We start from the raw sequence: 18,596 nt of genomic DNA, 5'->3' as shown, positions 1-18,596 counted from the left end.
TCCCGTCTCTATCACTGACCCAGTGTCCCATCTCTATCACTGACCCAGTGTCCCATCTCGCGCACTGACCCGGTGTCCCATCTCTCGCACTGACCCAGTGTCCCGTCTCTATCACTGACCCAGTGTCATGTCTCGCTCACTGACCCAGTGTCCCATCTCTCGCACTGACCCGGTGTCCCATCTCTCGCACTGACCCAGTGTCCCGTCTCTCGCACTGACCCGGTGTCCCGTCTCTCGCACTGACCCGGTGTCCCGTCTCTCGCACTGACCCAGTGTCCCGTCTCTCGCACTGACCCAGTGTCCCGTCTCTCGCACTGACCCAGTGTCCCTTCTCTCGCACGGACCCAGTGTCCCGTCTCTCGCACGGACCCAGTGTCCCGTCTCTCGCACGGACCCAGTGTCCCGTCTCTCGCACGGACCCAGTGTCCCGTCTCTCGCACGGACCCAGTGTCCCGTCTCTCGCACTGACCCAGTGTCCCGTCTCTATCACTGACCCAGTCTCCCGTCTTTATCACTGACCCAGTGTCCCGTCTCTCGCACTGACCCGGTGTCCCGTCTCTATCACTGACCCAGTGTCCCGTCTCTATCACTGACCCAGTGTCCCGTCTCTCGCACTGACCCAGTGTCCCATCTCTCGCACTGACCCAGTGTCCCATCTCTCGCACTGACCTAGTGTCCCATCTCTCGCACTGACCCGGTGTCCCATCTCTCGCACTGACCCGGTGTCCCATCTCTCGCACTGACCCAGTGTCCCGTCTCGCGCACTGACCCGGTGTCCCATCTCTCGCACTGACCCAGTGTCCCGTCTCTATCACTGACCCAGTGTCCCGTCTCGCGCACTGACCCGGTGTCCCATCTCTCGCACTGACCCGGTGTCCCATCTCTCGCACTGACCCGGTGTCCCATCTCTCGCACTGACCCAGTGTCCCGTCTCTATCACTGACCCAGTGTCCCGTCTCGCGCACTGACCCGGTGTCCCATCTCTCGCACTGACCCGGTGTCCCATCTCTCGCACTGACCCGGTGTCCCATCTCTCGCACTGACCCAGTGTCCCGTCTCTATCACTGACCCAGTGTCCCGTCTCGCGCACTGACCCAGTGTCCCATCTCTCGCACTGACCCAGTGTCCCATCTCTCGCACTGACCCGGTGTCCCATCTCTCGCACTGACCCGGTGTCCCATCTCTCGCACTGACCCGGTGTCCCATCTCTCGCACTGACCCAGTGTCCCATCTCTCGCACTGACCCAGTGTCCCATCTCTCGCACTGACCCGGTGTCCCATCTCTCGCACTGACCCAGTGTCCCGTCTCTATCACTGACCCAGTGTCCCATCTCTATCACTGACCCAGTGTCCCATCTCGCGCACTGACCCGGTGTCCCATCTCTCGCACTGACCCAGTGTCCCGTCTCTATCACTGATCCAGTGTCATGTCTCGCGCACTGACCCAGTGTCCCATCTCTCGCACTGACCCGGTGTCCCATCTCTCGCACCGACCCAGTGTCCCGTCTCTCGCACTGACCCAGTGTCCCGTCTCTCGCACTGACCCAGTGTCCCGTCTCTCGCACTGACCCAGTGTCCCTTCTCTCGCACGGACCCAGTGTCCCGTCTCTCGCACGGACCCAGTGTCCCGTCTCTCGCACGGACCCAGTGTCCCGTCTCTCGCACGGACCCAGTGTCCCGTCTCTCGCACGGACCCGGTGTCCCATCTCTCGCACTGACCCAGTGTCCCGTCTCTATCACTGACCCAGTCTCCCGTCTTTATCACTGACCCAGTGTCCCGTCTCTCGCACTGACCCGGTGTCCCGTCTCTATCACTGACCCAGTGTCCCGTCTCTCGCACTGACCCGGTGTCCCGTCTCTATCACTGACCCAGTGTCCCGTCTCTCGCACTGACCCAGTGTCCCATCTCTCGCACTGACCCAGTGTCCCATCTCTCGCACTGACCTAGTGTCCCATCTCTCGCACTGACCCGGTGTCCCATCTCTCGCACTGACCCGGTGTCCCATCTCTCGCACTGACCCGGTGTCCCATCTCTCGCACTGACCCGGTGTCCCATCTCTCGCACTGACCCGGTGTCCCGTCTCTATCACTGACCCAGTGTCCCGTCTCGCGCACTGACCCGGTGTCCCATCTCTCGCACTGACCCGGTGTCCCATCTCTCGCACTGACCCGGTGTCCCATCTCTCGCACTGACCCAGTGTCCCGTCTCTATCACTGACCCAGTGTCCCATCTCTATCACTGACCCAGTGTCCCATCTCGCGCACTGACCCGGTGTCCCATCTCTCGCACTGACCCAGTGTCCCGTCTCTATCACTGATCCAGTGTCATGTCTCGCGCACTGACCCAGTGTCCCATCTCTCGCACTGACCCGGTGTCCCATCTCTCGCACTGACCCAGTGTCCCGTCTCTCGCACTGACCCAGTGTCCCGTCTCTCGCACTGACCCAGTGTCCCGTCTCTCGCACTGACCCAGTGTCCCGTCTCTCGCACTGACCCAGTGTCCCTTCTCTCGCACTGACCCAGTGTCCCTTCTCTCGCACTGACCCAGTGTCCCTTCTCTCGCACTGACCCAGTGTCCCTTCTCTCGCACGGACCCAGTGTCCCTTCTCTCGCACGGACCCAGTGTCCCGTCTCTCGCACGGACCCAGTGTCCCGTCTCTCGCACAGACCCAGTGTCCCGTCTCTCGCACGGACCCAGTGTCCCGTCTCTCGCACGGACCCAGTGTCCCGTCTCTCGCACGGACCCAGTATCCCGTCTCTCGCACGGACCCAGTATCCCGTCTCTCGCACGGACCCAGTGTCCCGTCTCTCGCACTGACCCAGTGTCCCTTCTCTCGCACTGACCCAGTGTCCCATCTCTCGCACTGACCCAGTGTCCCATCTCTCGCACTGACCCAGTGTCCCGTCTCTCGCACGGACCCAGTGTCCCTTCTCTCGCACTGACCCAGTGTCACACCAGGGGGGCTCAGTCGACGAGACTGAGACCTCTGGTGGGGACCTGGACCGGTGAGGTTGGAGAGGACCCTTGCGCATGGAGGACGCGACAGTGCACCCAGAGCCAATAAGCAGTCAGAGGTAAAATACAACCGGAGTTTATTTGCAGATGGTTGTAATATAAACAGACAGTAAAGTATGCAGGAGAAATAACAGAGTTCATGCAGATTGCAATACTTTACAGATGTGATGTGATGTGGGATCGATGGTGGAACATCGGATGTGAAGACTGTGGGTCCGGAATGACGGACAGAAGACTTGAGCTTGACTGTGGGTCCGGAATGACGGACGGAAGCTTGGCTTGGAGATCCGGAATATCGGACTATCGATGATGATGTGGGAACATCGGATTCGGGTATCGGATATGGAAGGAGACTGTGGGTCCGGAATGACGGACGGGAGATGACTGTGGGTCCGGAATGACGGACGGAAGCAGGAGATCCGGAATATCGGACTAGCGATGAAACATCGATGGTGGATGATGCTGGAGCATCGGAAGGACCAGAGTCCCGGAGCTAGGCTTGGTCGCTGGGCTGAGAGGCAGGATCACAGGCGGTGGAATAACCTGGACTTCACAGGAGATGGAACAACCTGGAACACACTGCAGCATGGAAGACAACACCAGCAGAGAAATACACTTGCACGGAGACAAGGACAGCTGACCATACACTGGAGACAACTGAAGCACTAGCAATGGTTCTGAGAGCTCCCAGCATACTTATCCCCACTGGGTGGCCAGGATTGGCCGAGGAAGTATGACAGGGAGATCAGAACCAACAGGATTGGACAGCACAGACATGTGACTGGAAAGAACATGGCAGCCCCCATGTCTGCTATGGCGGGAAAGTGTGTTTGTGCACACCATGCTGGATACTGGGAGCAATGGCGGCGGACAGGTGGATTGCCGTGCACTGGGGACTGTCACTGGGAGACAGGAGGCCGGCAGAGATGACGTCTGGACCGCAAGCTTAACCTGCGGAGGCACTTAGCCGGTAAGAAAGTCTGTCTGACAGCTCGGTTTGTGACAGCACCCCCCCCTTTAAGGGTGGCCCCAGGACACCTTTTAGGCTTGCGGGGAAACTTGGAGTGGAACGCCCGGATGAGTCTGGGAGCATGGACATCGATGGCATTGGTCCATGATCGCTCTTCGGGGCCGTAGCCCTTCCAATCGATCAGATATTGCAGACGACCATATCGGATGCGAGAGTCCAAGATTTTACTGACCTCATATTCTGTTCCACGCTGGGTGCAAACTTTAGGAGCCTTGGGGAGCTTGGAATGAAAGCGATTCAGAACCAGTGGCTTGAGCAGCGAAATGTGGAATGTAGCTGGCACTTTCAAATAGGGCGGCAACTTGAGCTTGTAAGCTACTGGATTGACGACTCGCTCAACTGGGAAAGGACCAATATATCGGGGAGCGAACTTCATCGATGGCACTCTCACAACCGAAGATTCTTGGTTGACAACCAGACACGATCTCCTGGACGGAGGGCTGGCACAGCTCTGCGTTTCCTGTCGGCAAATTTTTTGTACCTGCTTGAAGCCTTCAGAAGTGAAGAACGAATGAGCTTCCAGGATTTGACGAATTGCCGGATGGTCGTGTCGACCGCTGGAACAGAGGACACAGGTTGCAAAGTGAAGTCAGGAACTCGAGGATGAAACCCATAATTGGCAAGGAATGGAGTGACATTTGATGAAGAATGATATTGGTTATTATGGCAGAACTCTGCCCATAGAAGGAGTTGAGCCCAGTCATCTTGGGAAGAAGAGACATATGTGCGGAGAAATGCTTCAAGGTCCTGATTCACCCTCTCCGTTTGGCCATTGGTTTGAGGGTGGTAGGCTGTGGAAAACTTTAACTTGATATGAAGCAAGGAGCACAGGCTTCGCCAGAACTTGGCTACGAATTGGACTCCTCTATCGGAGATGATTTCAAGAGGCAGCCCATGAAGCTTGAATATCTCTTTGATGAAGAGCTGGGACAGCTTGGAAGCTGACGGAAGACCGGTGAGGGGAACGAAGTGAGCCATCTTGGTGAACCGGTCAACAATCACCCAGATGGTGGTGAATTTGTCAGACTCTGGAAGATCAGTTACAAAGTCCATAGAAATATGCGTCCAAGGACGATGTGGCACTGACACAGGAGGAGGAGACTGACGACTCACAGGAGGAGACTGACGACTGATCTTGTGCTGAGCACATTTAGCACAAGAGGAAACAAAGTCCTGTACATCCTGTTTGAGGGACGGCCACCAGTAGGACCTGGTGATAAACTCGTAAGTTTTCTGAATGCCTGCATGGCCAGCGAATTTTGAAGAATGCGCCCAACAGAGCAACTTCTTTCTTAGAGCTGGCTTTACATATCTTTTCCCTGTAGGGGGCGTGAGATTTGAAACTCTCGTTGCGGAGAATGCCACTGGATCAATAATAAAGTGTTGATGTGTGGACTTAGACTCACTTTCTTGCTCCCATGAGCGGGAAAGGGCATCAGCTTTTCGGTTTTGTGTCCCTGGACAGAACGACAGCTTGAAACGGAACCTGGAAAAGAAAAGTGTCCATCTAGCTTGACGGGGATTTAAACATTGAGCAGACTTGAGATACAGAAGATTCTTGTGGTCTGTGATAATTGTGATCTCGTGAACAGCGCCCTCTAGAAGATGGGGGAAATTTACTAAAGGAAATTTGTAAAAAATAGGTGTATTTGTATCCAGAAAAACACTTATTTTTGACATTTACTATCCCGAAAATACGGCAATTCATATTCGTATTGATAGCACATCAATACTAATACAAATTGCCGTATTTTCGGGATAGTAAATGTAAAAAATGAGTGTATTTCTGGATATAAATACACCTATTTTTTTTACAAATTTCCTTTAGTAAATTTCCCCCGATATCTCCATTCTTCTAATGCCAACTTGATGGCGAGGAGCTCTTGGTCACCGATGGCATAGTTACGCTCTGCAGGCAGGAACTTACGGGAGTAGAACCCACAGGGATGAAGACGACCATCGGGCGCTTTCTGCGAGAGGACTGCCCCAACACCCACGGAGGAGGCATCAACCTCGAGAATAAAGGGCAAGGTGGTATCAGGTTGTCTTAAAACAGGAGCGGAAGTGAACCTCTGTTTCAACAGATTGAAGGCTTCGATGGCTTCTGCCGGCCACTTCGCTGGATTAGACCCCTTTTTAGTCAAGGCAGTGATGGGAGCCACAATAGAAGAGAAGTTACGAATGAATTTTCTGTAATAATTGGCAAAACCCAGGAAACGTTGAATACCTTTCAGCGAAGAGGGAATTGGCCAATCTTGGATGGCCTGCAGTTTTCCTGGATCCATTTGAAGACCAGAACCGGAGACAATGTACCCTAGGAAGGGTATAGACTTCACCTCGAAGACACACTTCTCCAGTTCACAGTAGAGATGATTTGCTCGCAGCCGGGACAGAACCTCTTTGACCCAATAACGATGTTCTGTGATGTTATTGGCGTAGATTAAAATGTCATCGAGATATACAACTACATGACGATACAGAATGTCCCGAAAAATCTCATTGACATAGTGCTGGAACACGGCTGGGGCATTGCTGAGCCCGAAGGGCATGACGAGGTACTCATAGTGGCCGTCTCTGGTATTAAACGCCGTCTTCCACTCGTCGCCCTCTCGTATGCGGATGAGATTATATGCACCCCTCAGGTCGAGTTTCGTGAAGATGGTTGCACCGCTGACACGGTCAAACAGCTCGGTGATGAGGGGCAACAGATATCGGTTCTTTACTGTAATGTCATTGAGGCCGCGATAATCAATGCAGGGACGTAGGCCTCCATCCTTCTTCTTTACGAAGAAGAACCCTGCGCCAGCAGGAGAAGTCGAAGGACGGATGAATCCCTTTGCCAGATTTTCCTTGATGTAATTGGTCATGGCTTGAGTCTCTGGAAGAGAGAGAGGATAAGTTCTACCTCTGGGTGGTTCTTTGCCTGGGATAAGGTCGATAGGGCAATCCCACGGTCTGTGAGGAGGTAGGACATCAGCGCCAGACTTGCTGAATACATCTGAGTACTCTTGGTAGGGAAGAGGCGGAAGGTCTGCTGCATCGGCTGAAGAATGACAAGCTGGGAGTACCTTTTGGAGACAGGTACCGGAGCAGGAAGGATCCCAGGAAAGGATTTCCGATGTCTTCCAATCAAGACGAGGATTGTGAAGACGGAGCCAGGGTAAACCCAGAACCAGAGCATGAGTGGCTCGGGGTAAAACCAGGAAGGACAAAAGTTCAGTGTGCAGGACTCCCACTTTTACTGTAAGTGGCAAAGTTCTGCGGGAGACTGTCGCATCAGGAATCCTACTGCCATCCACAGCAGTAAGGAAGACAGTCTTGGAAAGACTTTCAGTGGGTAACCCCCACTTGCGGACCAGTTCTGCAGTAACGAAGTTGCCAGCGGCACCGGAATCAAGAAGTGCGGAGACAGTCTTGAAATGCTGACCAACTTGTAGGGAAACTGGAAGGACACAATCAGTTGCTGATGGAGAGGACTTAATTACTCCTAGCCTACCCTCTCCTTGACGGGCTAGGAGGAGGAGTTTTCCTGACGCTTTGGGCATGCAGAAATTTGATGTGCAGGATCGGCACAATACAGGCAGAGCTGTGCCAACCGTCGACGTCGACGTTCTCCTGGAGACAAACGGAAACGGTTTATCTCCATTGGTTCTTCTTTGGAATGGACTGCAGGAGCAGTGGGTAAAGAAGGCGGAGGAGTTGGCACTTTAACTGGAGCGCTCTTGTGACGTTCTACAGCCCTTTCTCGGAAGCGTAGGTCTACTTTGATACACAATGATATAAGGTCATTTAGACCTGAGGGTAAGTCTCTGGTAGCGAGTTCATCCTTAATATGATCGGATAGGCCATGCCAGAAAGCTGCGTATAAGGCCCCATCACACCAGGAGAGTTCAGACGCCAGAATCTGGAACTGGACCAGATATTGCCCGACGGAGCGGGATCCCTGTCTGAGACGGAGGAGTTCAGTGGAGGCAGATGCTGATCGCCCAGGCTCATCGAAGATGCGCCGGAATGTTGACACGAAGTCCTTGTAGTTGGACAGGATGGCATCAGATCTTTCCCATAAGGGAGACGCCCATTCTAACGCTGCTCCACACAGGAGGGAGATGATGTAGGCGATCTTGACCCTTTCAGTAGGGAAGTTGCTGGGTTGCAGCTCGAAGTGAATCTCACACTGATTAAGAAAACTTCGACAGGTCTTGGGGTTCCCATCATACTTGGTGGGGACAGAGAGATGAAGGCGAGGTGCAGCAGCCATTACAGGAGGATGAACTGGACTTGGAAGTTCTCTGACAGGCTCAGGGCCACTGAGAGTGGTCTGTAGCTTATCCAGCCGGGAAGACAGATCTTGCAGACAATGATTCACTTGGCTCTGCGCAGCCTCTTGCTGATCCAAGCGAACAGCCAGTTGCTGTACAGGGCTGGGTGGAGATGCTTGGTTTGCGGCTGGATCCATTTGGCTAGTGCTTACTGTCACACCAGGGGGGCTCAGTCGACGAGACTGAGACCTCTGGTGGGGACCTGGACCGGTGAGGTTGGAGAGGACCCTTGCGCATGGAGGGCGCGACAGTGCACCCAGAGCCAATAAGCAGTCAGAGGTAAAATACAACCGGAGTTTATTTGCAGATGGTTGTAATATAAACAGACAGTAAAGTATGCAGGAGAAATAACAGAGTTCATGCAGATTGCAATACTTTACAGATGTGATGTGATGTGGGATCGATGGTGGAACATCGGATGTGAAGACTGTGGGTCCGGAATGACGGACAGAAGACTTGAGCTTGACTGTGGGTCCGGAATGACGGACGGAAGCTTGGCTTGGAGATCCGGAATATCGGACTATCGATGATGATGTGGGAACATCGGATTCGGGTATCGGATATGGAAGGTGACTGTGGGTCCGGAATGACGGACGGGAGATGACTGTGGGTCCGGAATGACGGACGGAAGCAGGAGATCCGGAATATCGGACTAGCGATGAAACATCGATGGTGGATGATGCTGGAGCATCGGAAGGACCAGAGTCCCGGAGCTAGGCTTGGTCGCTGGGCTGAGAGGCAGGATCACAGGCGGTGAAATAACCTGGACTTCACAGGAGATGGAACAACCTGGAACACACTGCAGCATGGAAGACAACACCAGCAGAGAAATACACTTGCACGGAGACAAGGACAGCTGACCATACACTGGAGACAACTGAAGCACTAGCAATGGTTCTGAGAGCTCCCAGCATACTTATCCCCACTGGGTGGCCAGGATTGGCCGAGGAAGTATGACAGGGAGATCAGAACCAACAGGATTGGACAGCACAGACATGTGACTGGAAAGAACATGGCAGCCCCCATGTCTGCTATGGCGGGAAAGTGTGTTTGTGCACACCATGCTGGATACTGGGAGCAATGGCGGCGGACAGGTGGATTGCCGTGCACTGGGGACTGTCACTGGGAGACAGGAGGCCGGCAGAGATGACATCTGGACAAGCTGAACCTGCGGAGGCACTTAGCCGGTAAGAAAGTCTGTCTGACAGCTCGGATCGTGACACCCAGTGTCCCATCTCTCGCACTGACCCAGTGTCCCGTCTCTCGCACTGACCCAGTGTCCCGTCTCTCGCACTGACCCAGTGTCCCATCTCTCGCACTGACCTAGTGTCCCTTCTCTCGCACTGACCCAGTGTCCCGTCTCTCGCACTGACCCAGTGTCCCATCTCTCGCACTGACCCAGTGTCCCATCTCTCGCACTGACCCAGTGTCCCATCTCTCGCACTGACCCAGTGTCCCATCTCGCGCACTGACCCAGTGTCCCTTCTCTCGCACTGACCCAGTGTCCCATCTCTCGCACTGACCCAGTGTCCCTTCTCTCGCACTGACCCAGTGTCCCATCTCTCGCACTGACCCAGTGTCCCATCTCTCGCACTGACCCAGTGTCCCTTCTCTCGCACTGACCCGGTGTCCCATCTCTCGCACTGACCCAGTGTCCCTTCTCTCGCACTGACCCAGTGTCCCTTCTCTCGCACTGACCCAGTGTCCCATCTCTCGCACTGACCCAGTGTCCCTTCTCTCGCACTGACCCAGTGTCCCATCTCTCGCACTGACCCAGTGTCCCGTCTCTCGCACGGACCCATTGTCCCATCTCTCGCACTGACCCAGTGTCCCTTCTCTCGCACTGACCCAGTGTCCCATCTCTCGCACTGACCCAGTGTCCCTTCTCTCGCACTGACCCAGTGTCCCATCTCTCGCACGGACCCAGTGTCCCGTCTCTCGCACGGACCCAGTGTCCCGTCTCTCGCACGGACCCAGTGTCCCATCTCTCATATTGACCAAGTGTCCCGTCTCGCGCACTGACCCAGTGTCCTGTCTCGCGCACTGACCCGGTGTCCTGTCTCTCTCACTGACCAAGTGTCCCGTCTCGCGCACTGACCCAGTGTCCTGTCTCGCGCACTGACCCAGTGTCCCATCTCTCGCACTGACCCAGTGTCCCATCTCTCGCACTGACCCGGTGTCCCATCTCTCGCACTGACCCGGTGTCCCGTCTCTCTCACTCACCAAGTGTCCAGTCTCGCGCACTGACCCAGTGTCCTGTCTCGCGCACTGACCCGGTGTCCCATCTCTCGCACTGACCCAGTGTCCCGTCTCTATCACTGACCCAGTGTCCCATCTCTCGCACTGACCCAGTGTCCCGTCTCTATCACTGACCCGGTGTCCCATCTTTCGCACTGACCCAGTGTCCCATCTCTCGCACTGACCCGGTGTCCCATCTCTCGCACTGAAACAGTGTCCCGTCTCGCGCACTGACCCGGTGTCCCATCTCTCGCACTGACCCAGTGTCCCGTCTCTATCACTTACCCAGTGTCCCATCTCTCGCACTGACCCGGTGTCCCGTCTCGCGCACTGACCCAGTGTCCGATCTCTCGCACTGACCCGGTGTCCCATCTCTCGCACTGACCCAGTGTCCCATCTCTCGCACTGACCCGGTGTCCCGTCTCTCTCACTGACCAAGTGTCCCGTCTCGCGCACTGACCCAGTGTCCTGTCTCGCGCACTGACCCGGTGTCCCCTCTCTTGCACTGACCCGGTGTCCCATCTCTCGCACGGACCCAGTGTCCCATCTCTCATATTGACCCAGTGTCCCAGTGTCCCGTCTCTCGCACGGACCCAGTGTCCCGTCTCTCTCACTGACCAAGTGTCCCATCTCGCGCACTGACCCAGTGTCCTGTCTCGCGCACTGACCCGGTGTCCTGTCTTTCTCACTGACCTAGTGTCCCGTCTCGCGCACTGACCCAGTGTCCTGTCTCGCGCACTGACCCAGTGTCCCATCTCTCGCACTGACCCGGTGTCCCATCTCTCGCACTGACCCGGTGTCCCATCTCTCGCACTGACCCGGTGTCCCATCTCTCGCACTGACCCAGTGTCCCATCTCTCGCACTGACCTGGTGTCCCGTCTCTCTCACTGACCAAGTGTCCCGTCTCTCTCACTGACCAAGTGTCCCGTCTCGCGCACTGACCCGGTGTCCTGTCTCGCGCACTGACCCGGTGTCCCCTCTCTTGCACTGACCCGGTGTCCCGTCTCTCTCACTGACCAAGTGTCCCGTCTCGCGCACTGACCCAGTGTCCTGTCTCGCGCACTGACCGAGTGTCCTGTCTCGCGCACTGACCCAGTGTCCCATCTCTCGCACTGACCCAGTGTCCCATCTCTCGCACTGACCCAGTGTCCCGTCTCGCGCACTGACCCAGTGTCCCATCTCTCGCACTGACCCAGTGTCCCGTCTCTATCACTGACCCAGTGTCCCGTCTCTATCACTGACCCAGTGTCCCATCTCTCGCACTGACCCGGTGTCCCATCTCTCGCACTGACCCAGTGTCCCGTCTCTATCACTGACCCAGTGTCCCGTCTCTATCACTGACCCAGTGTCCCGTCTCGCGCACTGACCCAGTGTCCCATCTCTTGCACTGACCCGGTGTCCCATCTCTCGCACTGACCCAGTGTCCCATCTCTCGCACTGACCCGGTGTCCCGTCTCTCTCACTGACCAAGTGTCCCGTCTCGCGCACTGACCCAGTGTCCCGTCTCGCGCACTGACCCGGTGTCCCGTCTCGCGCACTGACCCGGTGTCCCATCTCTCGCACTGACCCGGTGTCCCATCTCTCGCACTGACCCTGTGTCCCATCTCTCGCACTGACCCAGTGTCCCGTCTCTCGCACTGACCCAGTGTCCCGTCTCTATCACTGACCCAGTGTCCCGTCTCACGCACTGACCCAGTGTCCCGTCTCTCGCACTGACCCGGTGTCCCATCTCTCGCACTGACCCGGTGTCCCATCTCTCGCACTGACCCAGTGTCCCATCTCTCGCACTGACCCGGTGTCCCGTCTCTCTCACTGACCAAGTGTCCAGTCTCGCGCACTGACCCAGTGTCCTGTCTCGCGCACTGACCCGGTGTCCTGTCTCGCGCACTGACCCGGTGTCCCCTCTCTCGCACTGACCCGGTGTTCCATCTCTCGCACGGACCCAGTGTCCCATCTCTCATATTGACCCAGTGTCCCAGTGTCCCGTCTCTCGCACGTACCCAGTGTCCCGTCTCTCTCACTGACCAAGTGTCCCATCTCGCGCACTGACCCAGTGTCCTGTCTCGCGCACTGACCCGGTGTCCTGTCTCTCTCACTGACCAAGTGTCCCGTCTCGCGCACTGACCCAGTGTCCTGTCTCGCGCACTGACCCAGTGTCCCATCTCTCGCACTGACCCAGTGTCCCATCTCTCGCACTGACCCGGTGTCCCATCTCTCGCACTGACCCGGTGTCCCGTCTCTCTCACTCACCAAGTGTCCAGTCTCGCGCACTGACCCAGTGTCCTGTCTCGCGCACTGACCCGGTGTCCCATCTCTCGCACTGACCCAGTGTCCCATCTCTCGCACTGACACGGTGTCCCATCTCTCGCACTGACCCAGTGTCCCGTCTCGCGCACTGACCCGGTGTCCCATCTCTCGCACTGACCCAGTGTCCCGTCTCTATCACTGACCCAGTGTCCCATCTCTCGCACTGACCCGGTGTCCCGTCTCGCGCACTGACCCAGTGTCCCATCTCTCGCACTGACCTGGTGTCCCATCTCTCGCACTGACCCAGTGTCCCATCTCTCGCACTGACCCGGTGTCCCATCTCTCGCACTGACCCAGTGTCCCATCTCTCGCACTGACCCGGTGTCCCATCTCTTGCACTGACCCGGTGTCCCGTCTCTCTCACTGTCCAAGTGTCCCGTCTCGCGCACTGACCCAGTGTCCTGTCTCGCGCACTGACCCGGTGTCCTGTCTCGCGCACTGACCCGGTGTCCCATCTCTCGCACTGACCCAGTGTCCCATCTCTCGCACTGACCCGGTGTCCCATCTCTCGCACTGACCCAGTGTCCCATCTCTCGCACTGACCCAGTGTCCCGTCTCGCGCACTGACCCGGTGTCCCATCTCTCGCACTGACCCAGTGTCCCGTCTCTATCACTGACCCAGTGTCCCGCCTCGCGCACTGACCCAGTGTCCCATCTCTTGCACTGACCCGGTGTCCCATCTCTCGCACTGACCCAGTGTCCCGTCTCTCACACTGACCCGGTGTCCCATCTCTCGCACTGACCCGGTGTCCCATCTCTCGCACTGACCCAGTGTCCCATCTCTCGCACTGACCCAGTGTCCCGTCTCGTGCACTGACCCGGTGTCCCATCTCTCGCACTGACCCAGTGTCCCGTCTCTATCACTGACCCAGTGCCCCGTCTCGCGCACTGACCCAGTGCCCCGTCTCGCGCACTGACCCAGTGTCCCATCTCTCGCACTGACCCGGTGTCCCATCTCTCGCACTGACCCAGTGTCCCATCTCTCGCACTGACCCGGTGTCCCGTCTCTCTCACTGACCAAGTGTCCCGTCTCGCGCACTGACCCAGTGTCCTGTCTCGCGCACTGACCCGGTGTCCCGTCTCGCGCACTGACCCGGTGTCCCCTCTCTCGCACTGACCCGGTGTCCCATCTCTCCCACTGACCCAGTGTCCCATCTCTCGTACTGACCCAGTGTCCCATCTCTCGCACTGACCCGGTGTCCCATCTCTCGCACTGACCCGGTGTCCCATCTCTCGCACTGACCCAGTGTCCCGTCTCTATCACTGACCCAGTGTCCCGTCTCGCGCACTGACCCAGTGTCCCATCTCTCGCACTGACCCGGTGTCCCATCTCTCGCACTGACCCAGTGTCCCATCTCTCGCACTGACCCGGTGTCCCGTCTCTCTCACTGACCCAGTGTCCCATCTCTCGCACTGACCCAGTGTCCCATCTCTCGCACTGACCCGGTGTCCCGTCTCTCTCACTGACCCAGTGTCCCATCTCTCGCACTGACCCAGTGTCCTGTCTCGCGCACTGACCCAGTGTCCTGTCTCGCGCACTGACCCGGTGTCCCCTCTCTCGCACTGACCCGGTGTCCCATCTCTCGCACTGACCCAGTGTCCCATCTCTCGTACTGACCCGGTGTCCCATCTCTCGCACTGACCCGGTGTCCCATCTCTCACACTGACCCAGTGTCCCATCTCTCACACTGACCCAGTGTCCCGTCTCCAGCGCTGACCCGGTGTCCCATCTCTCGCACCCGCAGATGCAGCACAAGGCTCCGCGCATGAAGACTGGGATATTACATATGAAAATGTGACCAGCTGGAGAGAAAATGCAGAAAGAGAGAAGAAGACTCCACCAATAGTAGAACCTGGACGAGGTCACGTTCACAGTAAGCGCTATTGTCATTGTCACATTTCTATCTATAGCACCCACATGGTCCAAAGCGCCGCACAGTAATAAGTGCGATGACACCATGCAGGTGCTGAGGATGATGAAGGTAATGAGACATATAGGGGGAAATGTACTAAGATGGAAGATCTATTGAAGATGGGACGTTGCCCATAGCAACCTATCAGATTCTACTTCTCATTTATTTAGCACCTTCTAGAAGATAATAGATAGAGGGCCAGATTCTCTAAGCTTCAAAAGTGATAAAATGGAGAGTGATAAACAGCCAGCCAATCAGCTCCTGCCTGTCATGTCACAGACTGTGTTTGAAAAATGTCAGGCAGGAGCTGATTGGCTGGCTGTTTATCACTCTCCATTTTATCACTTTTGAGGCTTAGAGAATGTGGCCCAGAATCTGATTGGTTGCTATGGAGAATATGCCATCTTAGTAAATTTCCTCCATAGAGTTAGCGGCACACATGGAGGAGAGAGTCAGTTGGCGTTCCCAGCTCAGTATGTGATACATACCTCCCAACTTCTTCTCCTTTACAAGAGGGCTACTCATGCAGCCAAAAAGGGGGGCGTGTTGTATGCAAAGGAGAGTGTGCCATATGCAAATGGAATGCCATCTGGCCACACCCTCGTTGTCCGCCCTCTGCGTAGCTGAATAGACGGGTCTATTCCATCAGGCTGTGGGGCTCCCAACTGACACCCCCCTCCACCGTGGGACACTGCCGGCCCTGGGTGGGGGACGGGATCATCCCCAAAAAACGGGACGTTTCCACGAAAAATGAGACAGTTGGTATGTGTGATATGTGTATATATATTTATAGTATATGTACAATATTGTAGTCACTGCATAAGTGACCATATGTTATAAATCTGTCCCTGCTTGCATACAGGTGTATGTGACCTTCTCTGCCAGTACGTCACTGCTGTCCTATTCCTCCTGGTTCTCACTTCCCTGGCTGCCACCATCGGACTGTCCATACGCTGTGAGTATCACCAATGGTAACTAGCAGGGGACCGACTGCCTGCCATCTTGTGTTCCCAGCTTACTGCTGCCAGCCATCTTGTGTTTCCAGCTCACTGCTGGCAGCCATCTTGTGTTCCCGGCTTACTGCTAGCAGCCGATGGTACTTGTGTACTATCACGGCGCCCATCGCATCGCAGACCATATCGCATACGACGGTATGCGATGCGATATCGCGCGATGTTCCACAATGTCATACAATTTAAAAATTGTATGGCATTGTATATGGCATACAATGCCATACAATGCGATGGGATGCGATTATAACTTGTATAAGCACCCTAATGGGTGCTTACAATGTTAAATGCACCCCCACGCCACCCCCCAAGTATAAACGTGAACCCGAAGCGCGGCGAGCGCAGCGAGTCCACAAGGGGCGGCGGTACGCATCCTACGACCTTTTCATACCACCACTATCCACGTCGGCGTGGAGTTTATTTGATATAGTGTGGCGAGCGCAGCGAGCCACTGAGGCTGAAGCGTGGCGAGCACAGCGAGCCCCGCGAGGGGACGCGCATAACTTCACATATATACGTGTGCGCTCGCCACGCTTCGGGCTCGGTGGCTCGCTGCACTCGCCACACTATATAAAATCAACTCCACACCGACGTGGATAGTCTGGGTATGAAAAGGTCATAGGACGCGTACCGCCGCACCTCGCTGCGCTCGCCACGCTTCAGGTTCACGTTCATACTTGGGGGGTGGCGTGGGGGTGCATTTAACATTGTAAGCACCCATTATGGTGCTTATACAATTTAACATCGTATATGGGGCATATAGTCGCCCGATTTTTTATCGAATCGCATGCCATCTGGTGTATGGCATGCGATGCGATCAAGAATCGGGCGACTAATTATCGTGGGCTCCATGCTAGTACACAAGTACCCAGCCATCTTGTGTTCCCGGCTTACTGCTGGCAGCCATCTTGTGTTCAGGCTTACTGCTAGCAGCCATCTTGTGTTCCCGACTTACTGCTAGCAGCCATCTTGTGTTCCCAGCTTACTGATGGCAGCCATCTTGTGTTCCCGGCTTACTGATGGCAGCCATCTTGTGTACCCGGCTTACTGATGGCAGCCATCTTGTGTTCCCGGCTTACTGATAGCAGCCATCTTGTGTTCCTGGCTTACTGATGGCAGCCATCTTGTGTTCCCGGATTACTGATGGCAGCCATCTTGTGTTACCAGCTTACTGATGGCAGCCATCTTGGCCCAAATTTACTAAAATGGGAGTTCTTTTTCACATGGGATTTTGCTTTGGTCAACCAATCAGAATCTATTTCTTATTTATTTAGCACTTCTATAAGATTATAGATCAGGCATTCCCAACCACGGTCCTCAAGGCACACCAACAGTGCAGGTTCTGTAGATATCCAGGCTTGAGCACAGGTGACTTAATTAGTACCTTAGTGACTCTGATTAAACCATCTATGCTGAAGCCTGGATATCACTAAAACCTGCACTGTTGGTGTGCCTTGTGGACCGTGGTTGGGAATGCCTGCACTGTTGGTGTGCCTTGAGGACCGTGGTTGGGAATGCCTGCTCTAGACAGTATCTCATACATACTTGCCTACCTGATCCTCTCCATGAGGGAGACAATGCTCTGTTCCTGGACTTCCCTGGTAATGTATGTAGGGTTACCACCTTTGTGTTGAGAGATTCCCGGACAGTGGCCCACCCCTTTACAACCAGTGACCTGCCTCTAGTCCCATCCCTTTACCTGCCTTACCATGTTTTTTTTTTTTTTTTACATTTGCTTCAAATCTATTCTTGATTTTGCACAAGTTAATGCCATATACACATTGGGGAAAATTTACTAAGAATACAAAAAATCGTATTCTTATTCTTAATACGAATGAATACGACTGTGTCAGCCGTATGCAAAGTCGTGTTCCGGAGGCGAATTTACAAAGCAGTCATATATGACTGCTTTGTAACCCTCCGATGGCGTAACTATTTCGTACAGGCAGTCTGCACGGATCAGTCAGATCCATCATATCAGTCAGATCCATCATATCAGTCAGATCCGTCATATCAGTCAGATCCGTCATATCAATCAGATCCGTCATATCAGTCAGATCCGTCATATCAGTCAGATCCGTCATATCAGTCAGATCCGTCATATCAGTCAGATCCATCATATCAGTCAGATCCATCATATCAGTCAGATCCATCATATCAGTCAGATCCGCCATATCAGTCAGATCCGCCATATCAGTCAGATCCGCCATATCAGTCAGATCCATCATATCAGTCAGATCCATCATATCAGTCAGATCCGCCATATCAGTCAGATCCGTCATATCAATCAGATCCGTCATATCAATCAGATCCATCATATCAGTCAGATCCGTGCAGGCTGCAATGTGTAAAAAAAATAGAAAAATAAATTTAAGCCGTTACCAGCACCAGGCTGAAAGAGCCGGGGCTGGTATAAAAAAATCAGGAAACCCGGCAAATAGGGGTTCCCCAATTTTTTAAAACCTGGACTGGTTCCCAAAATATGGAGGACAAAATGACTAGGGGTCCCCCGTATTTTAAGAACCAGCCCCAGGCCAAACCAGGCATATTCTATCGATGGAGGAAAGGAAAATCAACCTAGGTTGATTAGGAGCGCTTCCCACCAGCTGTTCTCTCAAGGGTTAAGCAGCTGCTGTAATAGGGAGTAGTCAGTTCCCTTACAAAATACACAGAAAAAAAGCAAGATAGCAGCGCTATAAACTTTACACCAGTTAATAACAAGTGAATCAAATTAATAAAAATTATAACAATTTAATGGCACA

At 54.7% G+C, this 18,596-nt stretch overlaps 1 protein-coding gene across 1 annotated transcript in view; it reads left to right on the top strand.

Annotated features, from left to right (window-relative positions):
• The window catches only part of LOC146024652 (uncharacterized), a 108,892-nt gene that overhangs the window by 20,470 nt on the left and 69,826 nt on the right, over positions 1-18,596 (top strand). The window contains exons 2-3 of the mRNA XM_083155465.1: positions 14,657-14,785; positions 15,687-15,779. Coding sequence (XP_083011591.1) covers positions 14,657-14,785; positions 15,687-15,779 — 222 coding nt within the window. The remainder of the gene's footprint in view (positions 1-14,656; positions 14,786-15,686; positions 15,780-18,596) is intronic.

The sequence above is a fragment of the Crinia signifera genome, chromosome 1 (assembly GCF_055691185.1).
Source record: "Crinia signifera chromosome 1, ASM5569118v1, whole genome shotgun sequence".
Lineage (NCBI taxonomy): Eukaryota > Metazoa > Chordata > Amphibia > Anura > Myobatrachidae > Crinia > Crinia signifera.
The sequence above is the reverse complement of the archived record's forward strand: the minus strand, read 5'-3'. Positions and strand labels throughout refer to the sequence as shown.